Consider the following 25,002-nt stretch of genomic DNA (forward strand, 5'->3'; position numbering starts at 1 on the left):
TTTTTTAAGGACACCAACACTTTAAGCTTTTTTGTTCAGTGTAGCTATTTTTGAAGCTTCTTCTTCTTCTTCTCCGGTTCATTAATGCCCATGTTTGAAGTATCACCAGGAATACTTATACCTGGTATCTAAAGTAATGCAAACAGAAAAAAATTAGATGAGATAAAGCATAAAGAATAAATCTCATTCTCATCTCCCCCTTCCCCACTGAGGGGGTTAGAAAAGGTTTTCCACACAATGTATTTCATACACAAAGTAGCAGTGGTGCAGAAATGTCAGACCTGATCTCAGCAGGTAGAGAACAGGTCATTTGGGAAGTGTGTTTAACACGTCTGCACCCCAGGTGAGCCACTCTATCGGCATCGGAGGCCTCGGGGAAAACAAAGGTTAAGAACCGATGTCTCCATCTTCATCTTCAAAAGTGCAGCTTTCAAAACTGATAAAAGTGACAAAAGTCTAGGGGAGAAATTTCAAAGAGCTCTGCTTTTCGTACTGATGACCTCAGAAGAACCCTAAGTAACTAGGATCCCGTCTATGGCCATACCACCCTGGACATGCCTGACCTCATCTAAGTAACTAGGATCCTATGGCCTAGGGAGATCAGTGAGAAAACAGGAATTGCTAGGCAAATATTGGTCCTTCACACTACTTACAGAATTTCCACTATCATTAAGCAGAAATAACTCATGAATATGTCAGTCTTTCACAAACATATTCCATTACAACGCAGAAAGTGTAAGTTGGTCTTACCCATGGTTCCACCAGGGACATTCGAATTTTCTGATGCTGAAGATTAGAAGAATCCAACATAATTTTCACTTTAACTTTATCAAATATATGAAACACTGTGTCTTCTATTTTAAGTGACGGTTTCTAAACAAAAGACATTTTACAATTGAGGGTTTGTTCTATTCTTTATAGTTTACCTTTCATATAAATTGAAAAGCTTAAACTTAAAAATAACTTGCATATTTAATTAAGTATATCTAAGTGTTCTATGTCACTAATCTAGTAGCCTCACATAAATATAAGCTGCCATACTTCCTCCTTTCATTAAGATGGTCCCAAAATATATTCAACTACTCAGGATTCTTACCAACAAATTAAATTGTTGGCCTAGAAGAGAATCCCAACACAAAGTACTGCGGGCAATTTACTGTCATGTAGTTCCACTAAAGTTAGGCAAGTAGGGGGTGTGCCAGATAAGAGACACTGGACACAGGTTAGAAAATTCCTTTCCCTGGGCTCAGAGCAGTCACCCATGTCTTCCTTCACTTTAATCCATCTCTCCACCTAGGGCAATGTGTGAAGTTTGCTTAGGGGGTAAAATTTTACTTAGTATGAAAGAAATCAAAGTCAGCATGTGACTGTGGGAAGATACACTGAGGTGAGAAACTGAGTATAATGGTTAAACCAGTCAGAACAATTCAAGTCTGTAGAGTACAAAAACCAATTTCACCCTAAGTTTTTGTCACCTATCAAAGAAAATGCACCCCTCCCCCATCAAAGGAAAACAAAAATAAAAACAGTGGAAATACTATACCTCATCATCATAAATAAGCCGTGGCTTAGGTTTGTTCTTTTCTTCAAAAAAAACTGTACCTTCTAAACCATATTTTGGAATTAATACCACGATAGCATTTTTTTTCACAAAGAGAATATAGGCTTCTTCACTTACTATTCCTTTGCTTTTGAAAAATAACTGTAAAATAACACACCTTATTAAAAAATCATCTTAAATATTTTGAAATTAACAAAGATGTTTTGAAATTAAATTAAAAAATGAAAACTTCTTAATATTATCAATAGAAGGCAAATACCTGGGTATGAAAAGCCACCGACGCACGCTGGGCATACTGAGCCATTTTGTGCCGGAAGTTGAGGTTCTTGCATATATCTGCAAGCTTGTGTTTGTCTGTCAACTCTGGGTAAGTACAGTCGGCCCCAATAGCCACAGCCAACAACCGGTGAACGATGATGTCTGCATATCTACCCACAGATAAGAATCATGCCACGTTAGCATTCCAATGTCTTTCTAAAATTCAAAAGGAACCATTTTCTGTTTCTTTTAACTTCAAAAGGAAGAAGTACCTTCTGATGGGAGAAGTGAAGTGCGTGTATATGGGCGAGGCTAAGCCATAGTGGTGAAAGTCATTATCCATCCCTGAGCAGAAGTACACGGCTTGCATCATGCAGCGGGTGGCCAGTATTCTTAACAGAGTGTTCAGATACGGGAACGCAGGGCACTCAGCCCGATCCAAAGAGTCAGCCAAGGACTTGGCTGTATCAGTTTGAATTTCCAAATTCTGTGAACAAAGAGAGAAAGAGCACTGTATTTTAAAATCAGTACCATCGTGTACTCAAACTATAACAAATCAGACTGACCAGATAGTGCTTGTACCTTTTACCTTTCACCTAGGAAACTAAAGATGAATGTACAGAAAGCAGTAACTGCCCTGTGCAGCATCAAGGTTTGCCTTGTTTTAAAATGCATTTAAAGGTACTGAAGTATCTTTAAAGAAAGGCTGGTGGGAGCAGCAGTGCTGTTTCTCAAAGCCCAGTCTGTGCCTGCCCAATCTTTGTTGGGGCAGGAAAGAAAAATCAAAGCACACCTGGATACTTGCCAGTATGTCTGGATTCCCTCTGCAGACATTTTCCTTCCATTCAAAGTAGAAGTAAAAGCCACAGACGAAATAAAACTGAACTGGTCAACACCGCTCCATCAGGTATGATACATCAAACTTGGCTGTTTTATTCTACTTTGGGAGATGAGGCAAACACACGTAAGTCCTCCTCCTCCTCCCGATCTTAGGAAGAAATAAGACAAGAGAAAATCCCCCCAATTTATGGCATAAGCCTCAGAGCAGAGGAGAAGCTGACTCTGTTCTGATGGGTACGAGAGCGGTCGGCCCACCAGAAACGTCTGATAACAGAAACCAGTGCCATCCAGGAAGAACAGTGTCCTGAGACTGAAACAACTCCTCCAGCTCTATCCTGGACAGGACAGATGGGACCTGAACAAGTGATGCACAGAAAACCAAGATAAGCCATAGTTGCCCCAAGGCTAAGGGTATTTGTACCTAAATGAAAATCTGCTAACCAGAGGCAAGGGCTACATGGAGCTGAGGAAATGGTGCCCTTTCTGTATATTTCGGTTTTTGCAGGTGTAAAATAAATGGACTTCTTCTCAGGGACATGATAGAAAGGGGGCTTAGCTGAGTTAAAGAGAAAACAATTGTTTGTGACTTTCTAAAGTTCAGCAGTTTGGAGGCGGCCTGAAGGAACAGGCAGAGAGAACAGGTGTAAAGGCAGAGAGAGATGGAAGGGCTGTTTATGTTCGGGATATCGTAAATAACTTAAGTCTGTATAAATGTATAAAATTAACATATTGTACACCTTAAATATATACAGTGTTATATGTGAGAAATATTTCAATAATAAAAACTAAGAACTACTGGCATATTTTTGCATCAAGAAATAAGAATTATTTTTATGCAGATGTAAAATACATTATTCACTGTCCCAAGATGGAGGCATAGGTAGATACATCATACTTTCTCACACAACCAGAAGAAGGATAACCACCAATTTAAAAACAAAAAACAATCAGAACTGCCAGAAAATTATTCTGTATGAAATCCAACAACTGAGGAGTTAAAGAAGAAACCTTCATCCACAGTGGTATGCTGAGACAAAGAAATGTTCCCCAAATGAAAGAACAGATTAGAACTCCAGAAAAAGAACTAAATGTTGAGGAGACAGACAATCTACCAAATGCATGGAGAGTTCAAAACACTGGTAATCAGGATAGTCACAGAAATGACTAAGTACAGCTGCAACATAAAGGAAGAAATGAAGGCTATGCAAAGTGAAATAAAGGAAAATATACAGGGAACCGACAGTAAAGGGAAGCAAACTGGGACTCAAATCAATGATATGGAACAAAAGAAAGAAGCATCCAACTGGAACAGAATGAAGAAAAGAGAATTCAAAAAAATGAGAGGCTGAGGAACCTCGGGGACAACTTTAAATGTTCCAACACCCGAATCATGAGGAGGAGAGGAAGAGCAAGAAATCGAAAGCTTACTTGAACAGATAATGAAGAAAAACTTTCCCAGTCTGGTGAAAGAATAGACATGCAAGTCCAAGATGCTCAGAGTCCCAAAGAAATTGTATCCAAGAAGAAACACACCAAGACACATCTTAATTAAATTATCCAAGATTAAAGATAAAGAGAATCTTAAAAGCAGCAAAAGAAAAGCAGACAGTTACTTACAAAGGAGTTCCCATAAGACTATCAGCTGACTTCTCGAAACCTTACAGGCAAGAAGCAACTGGCAAGAAGTATTCAAAGTCATGAAAGGCAAGGACCTACATCCAAGATTACTGTATCCAGCAAAGTTATCATTTAGAATAGAAGAGCAGATAAAATGCTTCCCAGATAAGGTAAAGTTAAAGAAGTTCATCACCACCAAGCCCTCATTATGTGAAAAGTTAAAGGGACTTATCTAAGAAAAAGAAGATGAAAACTATGAGCAGTAAAATGACAACAAACTCACAACTATCAAGAATGGAACCTAAAAAACAAAAACAAAAACTAAGCAAACAACTAGGACAGGAACAGAATCACAGAAATGGAGATCTCATGGAGGGTTATCAGCAGAGAGTGGGGAGTGGGGAGAATGGGGAAAAGTTTCAGGGAATAAGCAGCATAATTGGTAGGTACAAAATAGACAGGGGAAAGTTAAGAACAGTATAGAAAATGGAGAAGCCATAGAACTTACATATAGAACCCATGGACATGGACTAAGCAGGGGAGGAAATGCTGGAGGGAGGGGGGTGCAGGGCAAAGGGGGAGAAAGGGGAGAAAAAAGTAGGACAACTGTCCCTGGATGATGTAACTCAGTGGATTGTGTGCTGGCCTGTGAACCAAAGAGTTGGTGATTTAATTACCAGTCAAGGCACGTGCCTGGGTTGTGGGTGGGGCCCCCACTATGGAGAGTAATAGGCAACCACACATTGATGTTTCTCTCCCAGTCTACCTCCCTTCCCCTCTCTAAAAACAAATAAAATCTTTTCTAAAAAACGGGACAACTGTAATAGCATAATCAATAAAATATACCAGAAAATAAATAAATAAATAAATAAATAAATAAATAATATAGATGGTTCAGTGCACTGGATAGATAGATCACAACACAAATACAAATAACTTTTCTTGTAGATTCAATCTACAGAATCTTACCTTGGATTTAGCTGCCTTAACAAGAATTTCATAATTTGATGGAGGAGGAGCAGGATGTTTTCGAAGCAGAGCATGTTCAGAAAATTCTTTATAAATTTTTTTTGCGACAGAGATATTGGCAAGTAACATAAATTCTTCCACCATGGAATTTGTTTCTCTGTCAATGGAAAAAATCATTAAATTATATCGTATTTATTTACAGGTTACCTTTTCTATTTAGAAGATAATGCAACTATTTCCTGTGTAACATTCATATGTGCACACATGTATATTTTCCTAACTTAGGGCTCTTTCACTTCTCCCCTTTACTATGTCAACAGTCCTTACTATGCATCTACTGTGTAAGCAAATCCCATGCTAGAGGAGACTTTACAAATTACATTTAAATAATAGTTTTGCCAACTCTAAGTAATATAGAAAATCTAAATCATAAATGTCTTAACCTTTTTTCCCTAAGTCCAAATACAAATAGATTTTTATTTAAGTATGAATCCATAAAAATAAAGTTTACTAAGCTAATTAAAAGTTTAAGTCATACAAATCTTGGTTTAAAAATTGGAACTTTCACCAATAAATTGCCCAAATGAAGAGAGAGTCTTTACAACAGCCACTCTGGGTGCTCGTTACAGGTCAGGCATTACGCCTGAAGCGCTACACATGATGCATACGGAGCTGCATACGGAGCTACTCTCTCCTGTGTATAAGCCTGAGTATCATTCTCTGCTCAAAGTCGGAGTCGTCAGTAGCACCAGGATTCAGGTTCACATAACCTGACTTTGAAAGTCTTAAGCAATGTGATACTGCTTTTCAATCTAAGGAGTTCGTCTATGGCTTTAAAATTTTGTTTAATAAATCATCTGCCTTTTGTTTACATAGAACTTTCTCCCAAGTCACTGAACATGCATTATTTATCATTCTTTCCTATTTCCATTTTAAATAACTTCTAATACCATCTTGACAAGATTGCTAAAGTATATTAATTTTTTTAAATATTAGTCAGACCTCCTATAACTTTAAAACTCATGGGGACATTTCTTAGAAATATCTTTCTCCTACTGGGTAGGAAGAAATGGGTGATGCTCTATTTTTGTAAAGGTGGATCTAACTTTTTCCTCAAAATAGCTCCTAGTGTTGGGCTCCTTGTTCACATTAACACCAGACTTATTTGCACAGTCGTTCCTCCCCTCACTAAGCTATTTTTTCATTTTAGTTCGAATGCTATTGCGCACTTACTGGTCCAAACTAACAAACTTAGGTATATTCTCATTTTTAATTCTGAGTCATCTCCTAAGAAAAGTATAAATGCAAACCAATTTCAGAGTTACCTTCTCTAATAGGCATGGAAAAGAGGCCTCTGTTTAACCAACAATTTCCCTGCTTCCTAAATCTTACCTAAATCAATAAATTAGCTGAAGTAACAACAGCAGCTGAGTACAACATGGGAGACTCTTCACAGCACCCTATGAGGTAGGTACCGCCATCAGTCACAAATAAACTGAGGCATCGCTTGTCCAGAGTTGGATAGGCAGTAGTGGAACCCAAACCCAGGCTGTGCGGCTCCAAAGCCCTGTGCTCTCTCTCTTCCATCCTACCCCAGTAACTCCACATTAAATACTGGAGGAATTAACCAGGCAACCTTCTTTTACTTACCATCACTATCCCTAGTCCAGTTCTAGTACAACACACACATCAAGACAAACCAATTCAAACTGGAAATTTTTCTACTGTAATCCTAATCCCAGTTTTATGTAGGAAAGCTGAACAGTGAGATATTCACTTTTCTATACAGTTCATAAGTAAAAAAATTACAGAAATCATAACCCTAGAAATACGTATTTCAGGTATCATATGTTCTGTTTACCAACAAACCAGATAGTACATTTAAAATCAAATCTTATCTAGTGCCCATCAAAAAACTTGCAAACCTGAGCTCCTTGGTCTGCAGATCTATGGGATCATGAGTCTCACTGTCCATATGAAAGCGAACTTCCGGAGAAGAGAGAGTCAAAGCCCTAAATAAAAAGAAAAGTGGTGAATTACTCAAGTAGGCCAGTAACAGACATAATTCTGAAGTGATTTTTAAAACAGAAAATGATTATAGCAAGGAAGGGGCAGTTATTCTTCTGAAGGCTCTATGGCCATCCGTTAAGTGTTACAGATCTAAAATGCACTTAACGAGAGAGCGTGAGAACAACACAACAGAACGAGTCCTTGTGCTTCTGAGGGTCTGAACACCTGCCGCGAAGCTACAAGATTTCCTGTTATGTGGGTTTGTAATCAGGCTGACTGATAAAGAAGGTTACTGACAGCATATTATTCACCATGTAAAATTGTGTATGAGGGCGAGGGATGCTGGATAGAGGAAGCTACTATGGGCAGATCACTGACATGAGAAGGCCCACAGTCCACAAGTATCTTCCACATAAACTCAACCAACAGAGAAGACACTGATAAACTACAATGACGAGTATGTTACAAATGCTGATGACTATGAATATTTGAGTGCTACAGGTCAGATAACATACTATGCTGTTTTACATACATGGTTCATTTAATGACCTAGCAACTCCCTTGAAAAGTAAATGCCTACAAGGCAAGGTAAGTTTAATTTAATTTCTTTACACCTTGGTGCTATTTTCATTAGGTTTGCTACAAATCAACCTGAAACTTAGAATTTTAATGAGGCTGGGCAACCTTGTATAATCATAGAAAAGGGAAAAAATAACATGATATGAGACAGGTTAAGTGAGATCTAAGTCCTTTTCTTCCTGAACTCCTCAACTTTCTTAGGGAGCTACAAAAGGAATACTAGCAAGGAACTCTCAATAAATATTCCTTTTTTGCCCTGCTGTATTTACAAGGTTCTACATCAGATCTACTATGTGTTTATTAATATATTTTGACTAAAAAAGCAAAGTATATTAATCACATTTTGATTCTGTTTCTTCATAGGCCACTATCCATGACAAAACACTTATCCTTTAACATATATAATTAAAGGCTGTTTTTTGAAGTTAAAAAAATTCTTTTCTATTCAAATTATGAGAAGGTAACTTACAAATGCAAGTTTACATCTTTAAAACCATAAAATGAATATAGTTTCAATTGTTTTACTTGGTTTCATCTTAAAACAAACTTTCTAAAAATTATCTCTACACACACTTTCTTCTGATACCGGGCATAGTGCAAACCTTCAACAAACAAATATTTGCTGAATAATGTTTCATTTTGTGTCATAAAAATTCAATTATAGCCCCTTTGATACCTAAAAGCTTGAGCAATAATTTCATTTGGTTTTACTGCATCCAAATTGTCCTTATCGCTTCAAGTTTCTTATTTAGGATCCCATGAAAAATTCCCGGGAAACTGAGGTGTGAACGGAGATAGTAATGGCTCTGCATAACTACCTAGAATAACACCGTCCAATGAATGGTACTTTCTGAAGAAATGGAAATGTTCTCTATCCACATTTCCCAATATGGTAGTGATGTCCACACATGGTTACTGAGCACTTGAAATATGGCTGGTACAACTCAGGAACTGAATTTCTAATTTAAATGTAAATAGGCACATCTTATGAATGAGCATGGATACACAGTTTGCCTCCCCCAACAAAAACATTGTTAGTAACAGCCTGTGACCTTACCCTGGATGGGCATGGGAACCCAGACACCAACACCTAAAATTTTTTTTATACCAAAACAGCAGCAAACTTCAAAGGAATTTATCTGTGATTTCCTATATATATTTAGCTGGGAAATACAAGACTGTAAATGTATTAAAAAAGAGTGTACTTGCTTTACTCTGATAGTTGATGATGTCTTTCAAGAGTCAAATTTCTTTTAACTGCTTCAACAAGTGTGGGTACTTGGGTACTCCTTATCTTCTACCTTTTGTAGTTTGGTAAATGCCGTGACATGATAGCAAGAAGAAGTGACTCTGCCGCTTGCTATCAGATCTTTGGGAAGACTACTTCTAAATAACGTATAGTCATTAAAAAACTAAAGGTGTATCATTTAAAAACATAAAGGTGTTAGATTAAACAATCTCGTAAACCTCTTGCAACTCTAAAGTGCAACAACAACTTCCTTTACATTTATTTAAACTGAAAATCAGTGTTCGATATGGAAACTCATTTCTAATTAAAATAAAAAACAATCCACAGAAGAGCCCAGAGGAGGTCTTGCCTTCTTAGAATTTTTTTAAAATTTTTACCTCAAACATGACAGTTTTTAGGACAACAAATGAAAGGACAGAACTCCTAAACAAACCTCAGTCCAGAATCAAGTTGCTAACATTGAAAAGGCAGCTAGGGGTACAGTGTATTTACGTAAGAGTCTTTATTCAATCTATTAAATAATTTATCATTGTCCATGATAAAACACTTTAAAGAGTTCACAAGTTATCTTAATGCCAAGATAAATGAATTAAGAAATATCTTAATAAATACATTTGAAATGTACCCTTTTTCAATTCTTCCTTTTTTCAAAATTTTAGCTAGTTTATTTAGTCCACGGAGACTAACGGTAATATCATCATTCATGGCTGCCGAATCAATTCTCATCTGAGCTTCAGCATACGTGAGGGAAGCCTGAAGAAGAAACCGTATGTTAACACCAGCCTTACAGATGATAAACACGGGCTTACCACATTCTCGTATTTCCGCTATGTAAAATCCACGGTTTTGAAAAACCTCAATATCATCAACAAAAGGGAGAATCCTAACTATAACCTGCATAATATGCTACATGCATGACTCTGGTTCATTAACACTTACCCAACACATTATGCAGCCCAGGCAAAGTTACAAGTCATGCGGTAGCACACAGTCAGTACATAAACTGCTTACACGTCACTGACTTTCATATTTCATCTTTCATATTTAGCACTCAGGTAATGCTAAAATAAAAGGGTTTGACTATTCTCTGATAATAACTGCGGAGTGAAATCCTTTCTAAGAGAAGGTACTCCTCTACTTACTGGAAAATACTCAGGAAAATTGTAGTGATCTAATCATGAGGCTTCATAAGAAATTTTCTAAATATCTAAAAAATGAAACAAATCATAGTAGTAAAAGATTTAAAGTAACTTCCAATTTTAATCCAAGTATACAAATAGCTGCTTCTGTTCCTATTTTACTCTTCATGGAAAACTACCATTTCTTGTTTTTGTTTTTTTTTTTCTTAAAGATAACTTTACAGCCCTGACCAGATGGCTCATTTAGTTGAGTCTCCTGTGCACCAAAAAACAAAAAAGGTTGCCAGTTAAATTCCCAGTCAGGGCACATACCTAGGTTGCAGGTTTGATCCCTGGTTGGGGGAACATACAGGAGGCAACCAACTGATGTTCCTCTATTACATCGATGTTTCCCTTTTTCTCTCTCTTTCCCCCTTCCTCTCTCTCTAAAGTCAATAAAAAATATATCCTCAGGGGCAAAAAAAATAACTTTACAAGTAAAATTCACAAACAGCGTAAGAGTGTCAGATGATGAGAGCTAGGTCAGATTCTGGGGATAGTCAACTCCTCTTGCAGGAGCTAAGAGGTCCCCTGCTAAAAATGTTTTTTGTTGTATGTTCACTAATTTTTTTCATATAATTTTCTTATACTGGCAGAGTGTAGGAGAAAAATAAATTCACTGCTATTTAAAAATACAAATCTAGGAAGGCTTAAATCATTCACACATCACCCCTTTTCAGTCTAACACTGCTTTCTCTCCAACTAGGAGTTGATTACAAGAGAAAAAATGATGTGAAAGGGAGAAAAAAAGCAGGCAAATTTGAAAAATGGATCACTGGAAGAGAGGGGTTTGGGAAACCTTACGCAAAGATTCAGGGGAAAATCAGAACACAGGGGAAAATCAGAACACAGGGGACCTGGGGAGAAGCACAAAAACGGGAAGAGGATGAGGAAGACAACCCTGGCTCCAAGCTGCCTAAGCACACATCCCAGGCTAGGCCTGTGGGGATCCAGCACTGGTTCATAACATCACTTCTGTGAACAAACATGAGCAGCAAGAAGATGGTGTACAGGCCAACTTTGAAAATGCTAACCGGTCCTAAGCTGGGACAGTTTCAAATACTGGGATTCCTGAGCTGGGTGTAAATATCATCTATTTGGTCTTCTTAAGTATATAGGCTTTCTACGTGTCTGAATACAGGACAAGGGCTACGTAAACTCAGTTATAAATAACATCAAGAATTAAGCAGATACCTGTGAAAATCTAGATTGTGTTGCACCACTGGGAAAAATAATCCTGAAGATAATAAGCCTAAACCTTTTCAAAACAATCTAGAGTACTGCTAAAAATATCAAAGATTTTAAACATTAAATGTTAGCCATGAAACCAACCTTTGAATTAATGACACTTTTTGTGAACCTTGTTTTTAAGATCTCTGCATTGTGATTCATTTCCCAAATACATGAAAATGCCAGCCTGTGCGAAAAAACAGACGGTATTTGTTAATGGGAACCAGTTAAAGCAGTAACTACTGTGGTCTTAGGAAAAAACATGCATAAATACCTGTCAACGTTACACCTTAAGGAACATAGGTTAGAGCTGAGCAACTCTGGAACCATGTCGATCCTCTGGAACAGATAAAATAGAGCTGCAGATTACTTAGCTATATCTATACATTTGTTTATTTGAGATTGTATTCTCAAACAGCATTTAACAAGGAAAAAAGGAATATTCTGGTCTTTGTAAACAGAACTGAGAAAACACAAAATAAAACCTCTATTTCTAGAAAGCATTACACAATATTATTACAAAAGGTAAGTAATGAAAGAAAACTGGACTTCACATCAGTGGAGGTTCAGTCTGAGGGTTCAGTCCTCCTCACTAACCACCAGCTTGTCCTCTCAAAGTCCCCTCTGCAGTCCGGGCACTGGGATCGTACCAGATAACTGACACAGGCCCTGCCACCTCTACACAGGCCCTGCCTCTTCTACGACTGGACATTTTCCCAAGGCTTAACACACTCTATATGGTGTTTTCAAAATACTAAAATAGACACTAAATTTTTACGGCAAAAAGCTACCCAGAACTTTGACAATGAATTCGTGACAGACTAAGCTTAACTTTTTCCTCTACTTTCACAAGTTTTCTCTGTAACTTTATGGGACCATACTCAATGAAGAATAAACAGTAAACTGTGACAGAATAAATTCATGACTTAGAAAAAAAAGAAACAAAATACATTTTAATTAGTTACCCATTCATGGTAAGTTAGATGCTACACAATTTATATCAACTACATCTCTTGGGCCACTCAGTATCAAAGAACAATGCAATAGTTTTACTGACTTAAGGTCACCTTATTCTATATATTAGTCTTTTAGCTAATTCATGTACTATTTTAAACTTTGACTAATTAAGCATTCATTCACAAGTCCCATGGTCTCTACGAACTAATAGCACAATTAAGGTAATAGCTATTCATCCAATTTCACTAAACATTGAGGCTGTCTTTTCCTCAGGAAACACCTCAGATGACTTTAGTATTAAGAATAAAACAATTGATGAAAAAGTTGCAAGCATGTATCAAAATTCCATTTTAAATTTAACACGTTTACCTTTTCACAAAGATACACAGTTGTTCCCCTTCTGGCTGACTCCTGATCCAAAGCATTTCCTGGCCTAATAAAATGGCTAACATCAGCAATATGAACACCAACCTTAAAAAGATAAAAATGAAAAGAGGTCGACATGCCTAATTGAATAAATGGAGAGTCAATAAGAAGAAATTCGGCGAAATGGAAAACAGACTCGGTCACAATCACCAGCTCAGTTTTTGACATGAGCCCGTTAGGCTCTGCAGCTACGACTCCTTCCCACAGACAACTCACAAATACACCCTACGGTGGGTGAGAAACAAAAATGAACTCAAGAACAGCACCATTTTGGGGTATAGAATGCAATTACAAAATGAATACCTCCAAATTCCCATTTTCGAGTTCCCGACAATGCAGAGCATCATCTATATCGGTGCATCCCGGGGGGTCCACACTACAAACACAGAGATGTCTCAGGTCTTCTCGGTTTCTCATGTCCTAGAAGATGCCACACGATTACGAGAGAAAAAACTGTGCTGGCAGGACGCGCACAGCACAGCCCTAATGAAATCAACGACACATTTAAAACAAAGAAAACTTGTCTTATTTCTAAATGATAACCAGAAACCATCACTTGCAATCTGTGGTTTCCTTGCCTTTGAGAAATTTGACATAATCTAGTGCTGATCCTCTCGAAAAAACCATCTGTCAGTAAAGCAAGTGGTTTCTCCAACACCTGAGAGTTCTGTACCTACCTAAATGTGGGGCAGGAGGGGGACTACGTTTTTTACATATTTAGAAACACACAGAGAATTCAAGCAAAATTAAATCAGATGCAGTAATTTATAAAGTCACTTAGACGTCTTTCCAACTTACCATGTCAGTAATGCTCCACGGCATCTTTGGTAGGAAGCTAAGAACCGCCTGTGAAAAGGGCTGGTGGGGAACGTCATGTTCCAGCAACAAAACCTCCGTTTCAGTCTCTTTGTCTCCAACTTCACCTAAATTCTTCACAAAGTGTCCCTAAAACCAAAAATTATTATTGGAAAGGTGGATTTTAGATGTTAGTGGGTAATTTATATCTTATTACCACATTAAGTTCTTTGAGCATTTATATATAACCTTAGTATTTCTAAATGTACCTGTAAATCCTAACCCTTCTTAAAAATGATCCCTTAGTAAATTAAAGCTGATTTTTCACTAAAAGCTGATTTTTCACAGTAAACACTTGAAAATGAGAATTTTCAAGTGCTTATAATGAAGACTTAGCAAAGGCCTAGTTCTTATATAACCAAGCATCTTTTATTTCCTATTATCTTTCAAGTTCAGAATGTGCTTTAAATATCGTCATTTCAAAATGTTGATTAGCATCTAGTTAGTTCTCAAACCCCATTNTCCTCTCGAAAAAACCATCTGTCAGTAAAGCAAGTGGTTTCTCCAACACCTGAGAGTTCTGTACCTACCTAAATGTGGGGCAGGAGGGGGACTACGGTTTCTACATATTTAGAAACACACAGAGAATTCAAGCAAAATTAAATCAGATGCAGTAATTTATAAAGTCACTTAGACGTCTTTCCAACTTACCATGTCAGTAATGCTCCACGGCATCTTTGGTAGGAAGCTAAGAACCGCCTGTGAAAAAGGCTGGTGGGGAACGTCATGCTCCAGCAACAAAACCTCCGTTTCAGTCTCTTTGTCTCCAACTTCACCTAAATTTTTCACAAAGTGTCCCTAAAACCAAAAATTATTATTGGAAAGGTGGATTTTAGATGTTAGTGGGTAATTTATATCTTATTACCACATTAAGTTCTTTGAGCATTTATATATAACCTTAGTATTTCTAAATGTACCTGTAAATCCTAACCCTTCTTAAAAATGATCCCTTAGTAAATTAAAGCTGATTTTTCACTAAAAGCTGATTTTTCACAGTAAACACTTGAAAATGAGAATTTTCAAGTGCTTATAATGAAGACTTAGCAAAGGCCTAGTTCTTATATAACCAAGCATCTTTTATTTCCTATTATCTTTCAAGTTCAGAATGTGCTTTAAATATCGTCATTTCAAAATGTTGATTAGCATCTAGTTAGTTCTCAAACCCCATTTTTGTAGTCATTACCAATAAAAGTTATTTGTTTGAAAATCTGAGTAAAATTAACCAAATGACTCATGAAATTTCATAAGATTAACTTTTGAATTGGATGCACTACTTACTAGGTAACTGTGAAACATTCCTAAATTTCAGTATGAATTCTATGTATAAGCAGATTCTAGTTTCACTAAGAGAAGCAAATTTTCCCCAAAATTTCAATAAAATACTGTCAAACAAAATGACTAATTCAAACTTACATTTGGGTATCTGGAATTTCTGGGCCATCCATCAATAGCAACAATAATTCTCCGTCCTTCCAATGCTGAAGCCTGTCTGGTTTCTATTCGAATTCGAGGAATTCTCCTGTCAGCAGGTGTAAAGAGATGTCTTCTTGACTAAAGAAAATGAGCAAAACATATTTCACAGACACACAAACACTGGGATAAAGGCAAGGGAAGAGCTGTTCTATTAAACTGGATCATTTTTTCATTACATAGCAACATGCTCTCTACTCACCTCCTTAATGTCAGACTTGGAAAGCATGCCGCAGTACGGTCGCCAATTCCTTTTTATTATTCCTACAATTCTACCTGTAGGCTTTAACATTTTTTCACTTACGGCAGCCCTAAGCTGAGATTTAAAAATAAAAATAAAAACCTTCAGTTATTTTTCCTTGAAAGAATAATGACACAATTTCCCTTCATAATTAGAATGTGAATATGGACAACTAGTATTTTCAGGCAGTAAATTATGACATAAAAGTACAGAATCTTGATGTTTTGGAATTCTAGGCAAGAACATGTAAAAACAAACCACGGAATTTTTCCAAAATGTAACGTATTACAAAAACTCATAATTAAAAAAATAAATATAACTGAATAAATATCTTAGAATTCAACTCTTTCCACTTTTTAAAAAATATTTTTTAAAGATTTTATTTCTTTATCCTTAGAGGGGAAGGGAAGAGGAGAAGGTGAGAAACATCAATGGGTGGTTGCCTCTTGTGCGTCCCCTGCTGGGAACTGGCCTGCAACTCAGGCATGTGCCCTGACTGGGAATCGAACTGTGGTTGTTTGGTTCCCAGGCCCGTGCTCAAACCACTGAGCTACACCAGCCCGGGTCTCTTTCCAGTTTTAATGTGAGAATTTACTAACACATATACAGGTACTCAAAAAAGGGTATTTCTTATTAGACACAGCAGAAGGACCTGAAGGTATCTCACCGCCAACACTCTTCTATGGCCTAGACTCTACAGGTAGGGCCACAGGTAGGTTCCAAAGCACTGCATTAAAATTCATGGGAAAAAATACTAATATTGGGTGAATAATTACATTATTCATGTAATTCTAAAGTAAGAAAATAAATAGGCCACATTAGGTAGACTTTGATTCCTAAAAAACAAGTGAAAGTATTTTCTTCATAATAAATATAATAGAGAAGGAATTACTAAACAGACCCAAATATAAGGGCCCAAAAGTACATGTACTATGCCAAGAAAATTTTAACGTTGTGTAAAAACATTTCAGAAAATTTTAATTTATATTTACTTAAAACTCACTAATTTGGAAAGATCACATTCTGAATGTCACACAGTTCAAGTTTCATAATCAAGTCTTTTTGTATTTAAACCCATTTATTTGAGCAAAATAAGACATAAATTCAAAATGCTACTTAAATACTTAGAAAAAAGTCAACTGTGGAGAAATAAGAGAGGGGATACAAAAAAACAAATTTATAAAAAACTATGTATTTATTCTTACATGTGTAAACTTCAGTCACCTTCACTGTCCTCTCCATTTGGTGCAGTACACCTACTGAGCCTTTTCCCCACTACTTAATGCAGGTTTTGAACTTGTCAAATTTGGTGCCTTTTTAGCGCTTGTGTTTTTTGTTTCTCCTCTTCCATATTGGCAAAATGGTTCTCTCTGAGGACATTTTTCATCCGGGGAAACAAAAAAAGTTGCTCAGGGTGAGATCAGGTGAAGAAGGAGGGCAGAGCACTGGGGTCCTGCCATTTTTAGTCAAAAACTGCTGGACACCCAGTGCAGTGTGGGCAGGTGTGCCCGAAAATCACCCATCAGGAAATGGGCAAATGCATCAAAAGGCTCTTCAAAAACACTCAGTGAGGCCGAACACAGCCTCTCACAACAACACCAGCTGACGCTGATACGGATGGGTTTCCGCAACACTCACCTAGCCTAGCGGGTGAGTACTACAGGGGGAACACCCTCCAGAAGGCAGGTCCAGTTTTTTGTGTGTCCCCTCTCGTACAATTTTGTTCAATAAATCTGAAAGCAATAAAGCTTCTTAAATTTTCTCCAAACCTAACATATTAATTATACAGAAGTGCACAGACAAAAATTAAAACTTGCTTGGTTTCATACAATGAGTTCTCTTTCCTCTTCTTTCTCCACATCATCTTCATTTTGACCTTCATCATGTAAAACCACAGAAGATGGTGCTACCCACTGATTCTTGGGGAGAAGCTCCACAGCCACGATGTCTTCATGAATAGCTCGGTTTAAATTTTTAAGTCCTTGTATGATTATCTGTGTAAAACAAGAAATGGCATGAGTCCAAATATTTTTAATGACAGCAATGGGAGGGTTACTTACTAGAAGTTTTAATATATTTTGAATGTCTCTATGTATCTGGATTTGTTCTCCTTTACATTTTTCTTCCTTAAAATGTCCCCTTTACTATACCCTCTTCATTTCTCAATATTAAGTAGAAAGAACATGATCAGAAAATACGAGTTTGTGTTCAAGAATCCACCATAACTCTCACACCACAACCAAGAGACCTTGGAAAAATTTCTTAACCTCTCTAAACTTCAAGGTCCGGAAGGCAATACAAAAAGAGCACCTACTTCAGAGGCTAGACTGAAGATTAAGTGAGCTGCAGCGTGCAAAGCAGTTAGAAGAGTCCCTGGCAAACAGTAAGCATCCCCAAATAACTGCTGTCCACTGTAAAGAGTGTGAATACCTCTGGAGCAATTAATGTTTTATGATTAGTACTGCTCCTAACTGGTCATAATATATAAAATAGAGGCATCCTATTTATCATTATCTGATTAACCTTAAAAGTGGGTTAATAGAAAGTTCTATTCTTCTGTAAGCAGTTTTCTAAAAACAGTGATTAATTCTAGTATCTATATACATCCCACACAGCTGCCTTCAAGCAGATAAACTGGCATACATTGCAAACTCAAATTCTACAAAACTTTAAATACTTACAAAGGAAAATAATGAACAGAATGTTTTTCTGTATACAGAATATATTTACACACTTGCCTCTTTATTTTCTTCAGCATCTCCATGAACCCATACTGTTGCTTCTAAGTAATTTTCCCTGCTGGCTCTGTATGTTCCTTGAAGGTATGTACCGGATTTTATGCCTTGTTGCAGCTTACTTAAGGGAAGATGCTCTGAAAATATTACTTTCCCACTTTCTATTTCATTCTGTGAAATTAACAAACCAAAGATACAGTTAGTATGTAAGTTTTCTGCAAACCAGTATGTAACTATTATCACTATCAATTAATTTCTTTTAAAAACCTTCCACATCATGAAATATACAACTCCATTAATGACAGAATATAGCACAATGAGGAAAATAACGCTTTCTATTCTTAGGACAACTGACACAAATATTTCAATTTCATTACATTTAGCCACAGATGGTTGGCCATTTAGGTGTTCTGTCACTAAGAAACTCTGCATATCTCCAACCCCCACCTCAGGCCTCCCAAAACAAAGGTGTGTATTTAAGTGGGCAGGTAAAGACAGAAAGGCTACTTTAAGGCTCAATTCCATGAAAAATCTGTGCCTAGTAAAGCACAAGGAGTGCTATTTTAATTTTGGCTCTTTTACATAGCTAAGGACGTAAGAGAGAAGTTGGGAACTGCCTGACACCTACGCCACCTATCGAGATTCACAGCAAACATCCAAACCCTGACTGCCAGGCTCCTTCTCCTCTCCATTTTCCTTTACACTTCCTCCTTTTTGCTTATCGGCTCACTTTCAGATGGGTGACCTCAGTATCCATACTGAGAATCAGAGGCAACCCGGAATCTGCCCACCTACTCGAATCTACACCAACATCTGAGCTTCCTCTCCTGTAACAATGAATACAAGGGGATCCGATGTTTCTGTTCTTTCAACTGGGCACTACAAACCAGGTCCTCTCCTCTATCCAAGAACTTTCTCTCTCTCTGGAATCAAATTGCTCCCTCTCTATTGTAAAATTTTCTCCACCATATAAACATAAGATGATCTATTAAGAGTAAATAAATAAGATTTTGGTCTCTTTCCAAACCCTCTTTCTAACACTTCATGAAATTTTTGAGTATGTGCCGCTAATCATTGTCCCACAAGCTCTGGGGTTTTTGTTACATGATACTGAATAGCACAGTGAACATGAGGCACACACACGGTGTATCACACCATATCCTACACTCACCTCACCACTGCACTTAATCAAATACTGTGTATTCCCAGTGTTACATTATTTCTTATGTCTTCTTCCAGATCAGTGCTATTCAAAACAACTGTCGTAAAGGACATATTCTTTCTGTGATGTCCAAAATGAAAACCCCTAGGCACAAGTGGCTCTTGAGCACCTGAAGTGGACAGTGCAAAACTGAAACTAAATTTTTAACTTGAATTAAATTTAAGCAGACACGTGCAGCTGGCGGCTACATATTAGACAGGGCAATCCTAAATCTGTGTTCCAAAAATCAAGCCCGGCTTTTATTTTCTCACTTCCATTTAGGTTTTGTAAAGTAGCTGATGGGGAAAAAACTATAAAGAATGGATGTATGTAAAATGTTCTATTACATAAAACTGATTTCTATTATAACAATAGCTGCCATTTACATTTACCCTGGCTAAATGCCAGGGTCTGAGATAAGAATTTTACTAATGGTGCTGTTACTATGTCATTCAATCTTCGTAACAACACTATTAAGTCACTACTGCTAAACACACTTTACACGCACATAGGGAAACGAGGGCTCACAATGTTTAACGAGCGCCACAGCATATCCCCTCCCATCTGCTATTACACTGATCCTTCACTCACCCCTGTGCCTTTCATCTTGCCCACGATACAATGTGTCATCCTATAGAGAGATACTAGAGTGCTCTTTCAAATAAAAAAGATTTCTGATCATTCTGCCCCATCCCTCCCAGGCACACTTTTATACACCCTTAATTTCTTTTAGCCTGCCATTAGGTGAGGTACAGAGCCCAGAATTCTATCTGCTATCATCCCTTCTAGCTGCCCTTGAAGATCTTTGTAAGATAGTTAAAAAGTTGCTGAACAGATTCTAGGTTCTCACTATCAGGGCCCCATCCTTCCTGTTCTACCTCTCAGGACTCCCTTCCCTCCTCCACTGGAGTCACTGCTGCAGCCGCGCGCCCTGTCTGCAGTGCCTGCCACTTCTTCGTCAGACGCCTGCTGGGGCTCATAAACCAGCCACAGGTTCTTTATTCACTAACAAACGGTGCTAACACATGCCAGGCCACACTCAGGCTGCGGAGGAAGCACTGGCAAACAGCACTATTTTAGAAAGTCGCGTCTTTTAGGAATGGCATTTTGATCACGGCCACTCTCATGTCACAACTCACCTCCTATTCCAATTCCCACTGACATTCTAATTTTTAAGTTTCATAACCTAAAGTGGCTATTTTAGTATTTTCACTTGTCAGAACAAAGCAAAACAAGCTCCAACATACCCCTTCCTCAGACAGACAAGCAAGGCGGTCTACGAGTTCGGGGTTAGCAGTCAGGCTCTTCACATACTCCTCACCTGAAAAGCAAGTTCGATCGTTCTTGAAAAAGTCAAGTGCTTTTTATTTGTCTTTTCTTAGACATAGAAGAACATCGATAATCTTGTTTTCGACGGTATATCTGTCCTTTTTTTTTGAAAGACAGACTGTATCTGTTGATGCGGTCATGCCTGGGCAGACAGCGGGACNAGTTTCGTAACCTAAAGTGGCTATTTTAGTATTTTCACTTGTCAGAACAAAGCAAAACAAGCTCCAACATACCCCTTCCTCAGACAGACAAGCAAGGCGGTCTACGAGTTCGGGGTTAGCAGTCAGGCTCTTCACATACTCCTCACCTGAAAAGCAAGTTCGATCGTTCTTGAAAAAGTCAAGTGCTTTTTATTTGTCTTTTCTTAGACATGGAAGAACATCGATAATCTTGTTTTCAATGGTATATCTGTCCTTTTTTTTTTTTTTTTTGGAAAGACAGACTGTATCTGTTGATGCGGTCATGCCTGGGCAGACAGCGAGACAGGCATATTGTTGAGCTTTTATCGCTAAGCCAATTCCAAATGGTGATGGGGAATCTACCCACCAGGCACCACAAAACACTGAGCTTAGAAATGCAGAAAAATTTACAAATGCAACAACAGAGGCAATATAGGACTATGCAAATATTATACAGTCAAGTGGATTTCTGATGATGAGCCTGATCATTTTTCTATGTATTTGCAAAAATGACTTAACAGTGGATACATTCAGACTTACAAGTGAAAGCTGGTATTCCCTCTTCTATGGCTTTCTCTTTGTTTCTCCTGTCATTTGTGATGAAGACAACCCGCAGCTGAGTCTCGGCTGACATTTTCTTCAAATGCTCATTGTACCATTTGGCGGCGACTCTAATGGCTCTATCATTTCTATCATTAGAGTTTTCTCCCTGTTTTTGTTCTACGTAAGTTTCTCTACATGTAAAGGAAAGAAATTTTTTTTAAAAAGGACATGAATATCAATAAAAACAAGCATATGTGAAAAGTTTTAAGAAATAAATGTTTCATAATCCCTGAATTAAAAGCCAATGATATATCTTTTTCTCTTGAATGGACACATATTTATACATCAGAGAGGAAATACACAGGACCTGTTTCTAATTAAGTTTCTAAGTCAATTTGCTTGAAAAAAGAAAACCATGTTATTAATGAAATAATAAAAAAGCTAAAAAAAATTGATTTCACCAAAAGAAAAATGAAGGTCAGGATTTATACTCAGGTTGGAAGAGGAAATAAGCAATGATTCTCTGGAAGAAACTGTAACTAAACTTTGTAGGTCTGATGAGATTTCATTTGAACTGTAGATGAACAGTAATTCCTAAAAGCTATAAACAGTACAATTCATGATCACATGATTTGCAACTAAATTCATAACGCATGTAAGTTATCCATGGTAACCACAAAGTAAATGCCAGAGACCACCTAGAGACTGAAAAACCAGATACAGATATGACTGCACACTCTTTTCTCTCTACTCAGAACTCCCAAATATGCTGGCATACTTATTTATTTAATTCTGGTTTTCAAGCCAAATTTACACATAATAACAAAACTCAGTACAATAACTTCTGGTACTAAAGACAATAAATTCAGCCTTGGTTAGTGTGGCTCAGTGGATTGAGCATCAGCCTCCAAACCAAAAGGTATCCAGTTTAACCCCGGCAGGACACAGGCCTGGGTTGCAGGTCAGGTCTCCATTTGGGAGCTTGCGAGAAGCAACCAACCAATGTCTCTCTCTCACATCAATGTTTCTCTCCCTTCCTCCCTTGGCTTTCCCTCTCTCTAAAAATAAATGAAGTCTTATTTAAAAAAAAAAAAGATAAGAAATTCAATTCAAAAATTTTAGACTTAACTTATAATAGTTTTTAGAATTATTTTAGGCATACCAATCAATCAACAAGACACTGCCATCAATTTTTGAATTGGTTTTAGTGTGACTTCAGCAACAGCATTTTATAAGACTTGCCCAAGTGTCCTAAGGAAAATTTTCCTGTCAACCCCAGGATGGCTAAACTCGACTCATGTGCTTAAGCCAACAGTAACCTCTGATTAGGGATCTGATGATCAGGCCCCACAAAAACCTGATCTTTCTGCACTGAAAAACAAGTGAGATCGCTGCTTCTAGAATTCAAGGAGGAGCCAGGGTTAAGAAGGCTGCAAGTGCTTTGCTGCTGTTCTTTACAAGACAATTTTTTTTTTAAGTTTGGGATACAAGGATAAAGATGAGAAAGTTGAGAAATTGTAAGTTTTTTAACTTGCAGATTACAATGGGATTTCGTTACCACATCTACCACTAATGCAGTGGTTCTCAAGGGGGGCAATTCGGCTCCCTGGGAATATGTGACATGTCTGGAAACATTCTGGGTTATGACTCTGTGGACAGAGGGTAAATAAATGGGTTGCTACTGATATGTGGTGGGTAGAAGCCAGGGATGCTATGGAACATTAGCCCATCCACTGGATAAAGAATTATCCAGTCTAATATATCGGCAGAACCAAGGTTGAGAAGCCCTGATCTAAGCCAATAGAAGTATACTAAGATGCACCATTGATTTATGAAACATAAGAAATCCTGTTATCTATTTTCTAAGATTACACATTATGTTGAAAGTCTTGAATTTGAAATATAACAAAGAATTCTATACTTTAACCTTATTTTCTTTGATGTGATCAGTTACAAGGGACTGGGGTAACTTTTAAAAGCCCATTAAGAATAAGTCTGGTTTACTATTTAAAACCTCCTTCACAAACGTTTACATTTTATTAACCCATGTTAATAGGTTGGCTATTCATATAATATGGTTGGTTTTCCAAAAACCCAGTTAATCTTATCCACCACGTTTCTATTGCTCGACACATACTAAAATCAATTTGAAATGAAAACATTTTGGAAATAAAAGTACCTACTATAGCCTAGGAGTCAGGAGACCTTGTTGATTCAATCAATATCTACGTGACCTGAATGAGGTCTACTTAGCATTATGAGACACAACTGTATGAGAACCGAGTCAAACCCCTGTAAGTATGAAACCTTCTGACACCTTCTGGTATCTTCTGCCATCACAAATCACTGACGGGAGCCCTCCCTGAATTTAGATAATTCTGTGTTTTTTTGACAATTAACATAATTTCCCTCCTACCTATGGTGCTCATTGGTGAAAGTATAGAAATGCTTCTCCTGGTTGTTAGTTACATCTCGGATTCGTTTATACACCGGGGCACTCCGATTCCTCACTTCTTGCATAACTGTTTGTAGAACGATTACATTCCTGATGGCAGGGTCCTCAAGAACATCAATCTGAAAAAACAAAAGACAAGAAGAATTAATTTTTTTCTACGTCCATTTGCAAATTGTTTCTGTCGAACATAAAACCCTATCAGTTTAAAACACACTGAACATGCATTAAGATAAGGAGATGTTCTGCTATAGAAAATCCTTCAGGTTTTAGTAGAGAAAAACTTTAGCTTAGTTTTAGACTAACTCTAAAACTTCGCAGAATTAAATCCGTTTAATAGGCACTTAAAAAGCTGCCTGGGGGTCGCAGACTAGAGTCCACAGTAGCTCTGGTCCTGGCCTCCAGAAACTTACAATCTAAGGCGGAAAAAACACCAAGAGTTAGAAAATCAACGTACTTACACTTATTATGCCTCGAGGAACTCAAAAATACTACTTTCAAGGAAAAAGAACCTCGGCCTGGGCTACAGGAGCCATGGATCCCTCCTGTACCTAATGGGTTTCCTCTCCCTAAGTGCAGGATGCTACCCCAGACGCGCCACTCTGGGCCTTAGTTTCCCTACCTGTCACACCCCTTCTCCAGGTGGAGCCCGCCCGCCGACGTACCTGGTGCAGCAGCACGTTGGTGTCAGGTAGCAAATAGTGCGGCTCCGGGCAGAGGCTGCTCGGTGGGTCTAGGGGCTGCGGCTCCAGGACGGGACCCTCGTGCGCACCGCTGCAGGCCGCACACCCCGGCGCACCGCAGCCGATGTCATCCCGTAAATAGTGCTCGCGCACGATCTTCATTACGCCCCCCGCCCGCGTCTTTTTTAAGAAAGTCTTGGACTTCAGCATCTTGCCTTGCGGCGCAGAATCCCGACTCTGGACCGAAAAAATGTATCAAGCTAGGAGTCCTGTCGCACAACTATCCTTTACCGGGAGGTTCGCCCCTTCCCGCTCCAGACAGCAGCAAACACCTCTCGCGGGAAAATGTCGGAACTGACACTGGTTGGCTCTCTGACGGCTGCGAGAATTGGACGAAAGCGAGGAGCGTGCGAGGGTGGGCGGACCCCGGAGCCATTTCC

The 25,002-nt window shown here is 38.0% G+C and overlaps 1 protein-coding gene across 2 annotated transcripts; it reads right to left on the minus strand.

The window, feature by feature from the left end:
- Nucleotides 1-24,922, minus strand: DIS3 (DIS3 exosome endoribonuclease and 3'-5' exoribonuclease). 2 transcript variants are annotated; one of them, XM_037034717.1, is made up of 21 exons: nt 24,545-24,922; nt 23,844-24,001; nt 21,425-21,618; nt 20,939-21,012; nt 18,179-18,346; nt 17,270-17,434; nt 15,402-15,515; nt 15,143-15,280; nt 13,673-13,819; nt 13,178-13,294; nt 12,818-12,919; nt 11,766-11,830; nt 11,594-11,678; nt 9,709-9,836; nt 7,171-7,257; nt 5,246-5,402; nt 2,092-2,306; nt 1,821-1,989; nt 1,544-1,702; nt 751-873; nt 1-128 (listed from the first exon to the last, which is right to left on the minus strand). In XM_037034717.1, exons 1-21 carry the CDS (start codon nt 24,770-24,772, stop codon nt 45-47), a joined length of 2,877 nt encoding a protein of 958 aa, XP_036890612.1. In that variant the 5' UTR covers nt 24,773-24,922; the 3' UTR covers nt 1-44. The 2 variants fall into 2 exon arrangements, with proteins under 2 accessions (XP_036890612.1, XP_036890611.1); XM_037034716.1 differs by lacking the exon at nt 13,673-13,819 and adding an exon at nt 14,381-14,527.
- Nucleotides 24,923-25,002: the final 80 nt, after the last annotated feature.

This window comes from Sturnira hondurensis, unplaced genomic scaffold (assembly GCF_014824575.4).
Source record: "Sturnira hondurensis isolate 20B ecotype Veracruz unplaced genomic scaffold, ASM1482457v3 Scaffold0022201, whole genome shotgun sequence".
NCBI classification, from domain to species: domain Eukaryota; kingdom Metazoa; phylum Chordata; class Mammalia; order Chiroptera; family Phyllostomidae; genus Sturnira; species Sturnira hondurensis.

Bases quoted from the DNA above. Each gene is read 5' to 3' on its own strand.
- DIS3 (XM_037034717.1), bottom strand. From the start codon at position 24,772: ATGCTGAAGTCCAAGACTTTCTTAAAAAAGACGCGGGCGGGGGGCGTA. The intron at 9,837-11,593 runs GTTGGTTTCATG...TTTCTTCTTCAG, and splicing joins AAAGTGTCATTAATTCAAAG to GCTTCCCTCACGTATGCTGA. The intron at 2,307-5,245 runs GTAAGATTCTGT...CTTTGTTCACAG, and splicing joins TTAAGGCAGCTAAATCCAAG to AATTTGGAAATTCAAACTGA.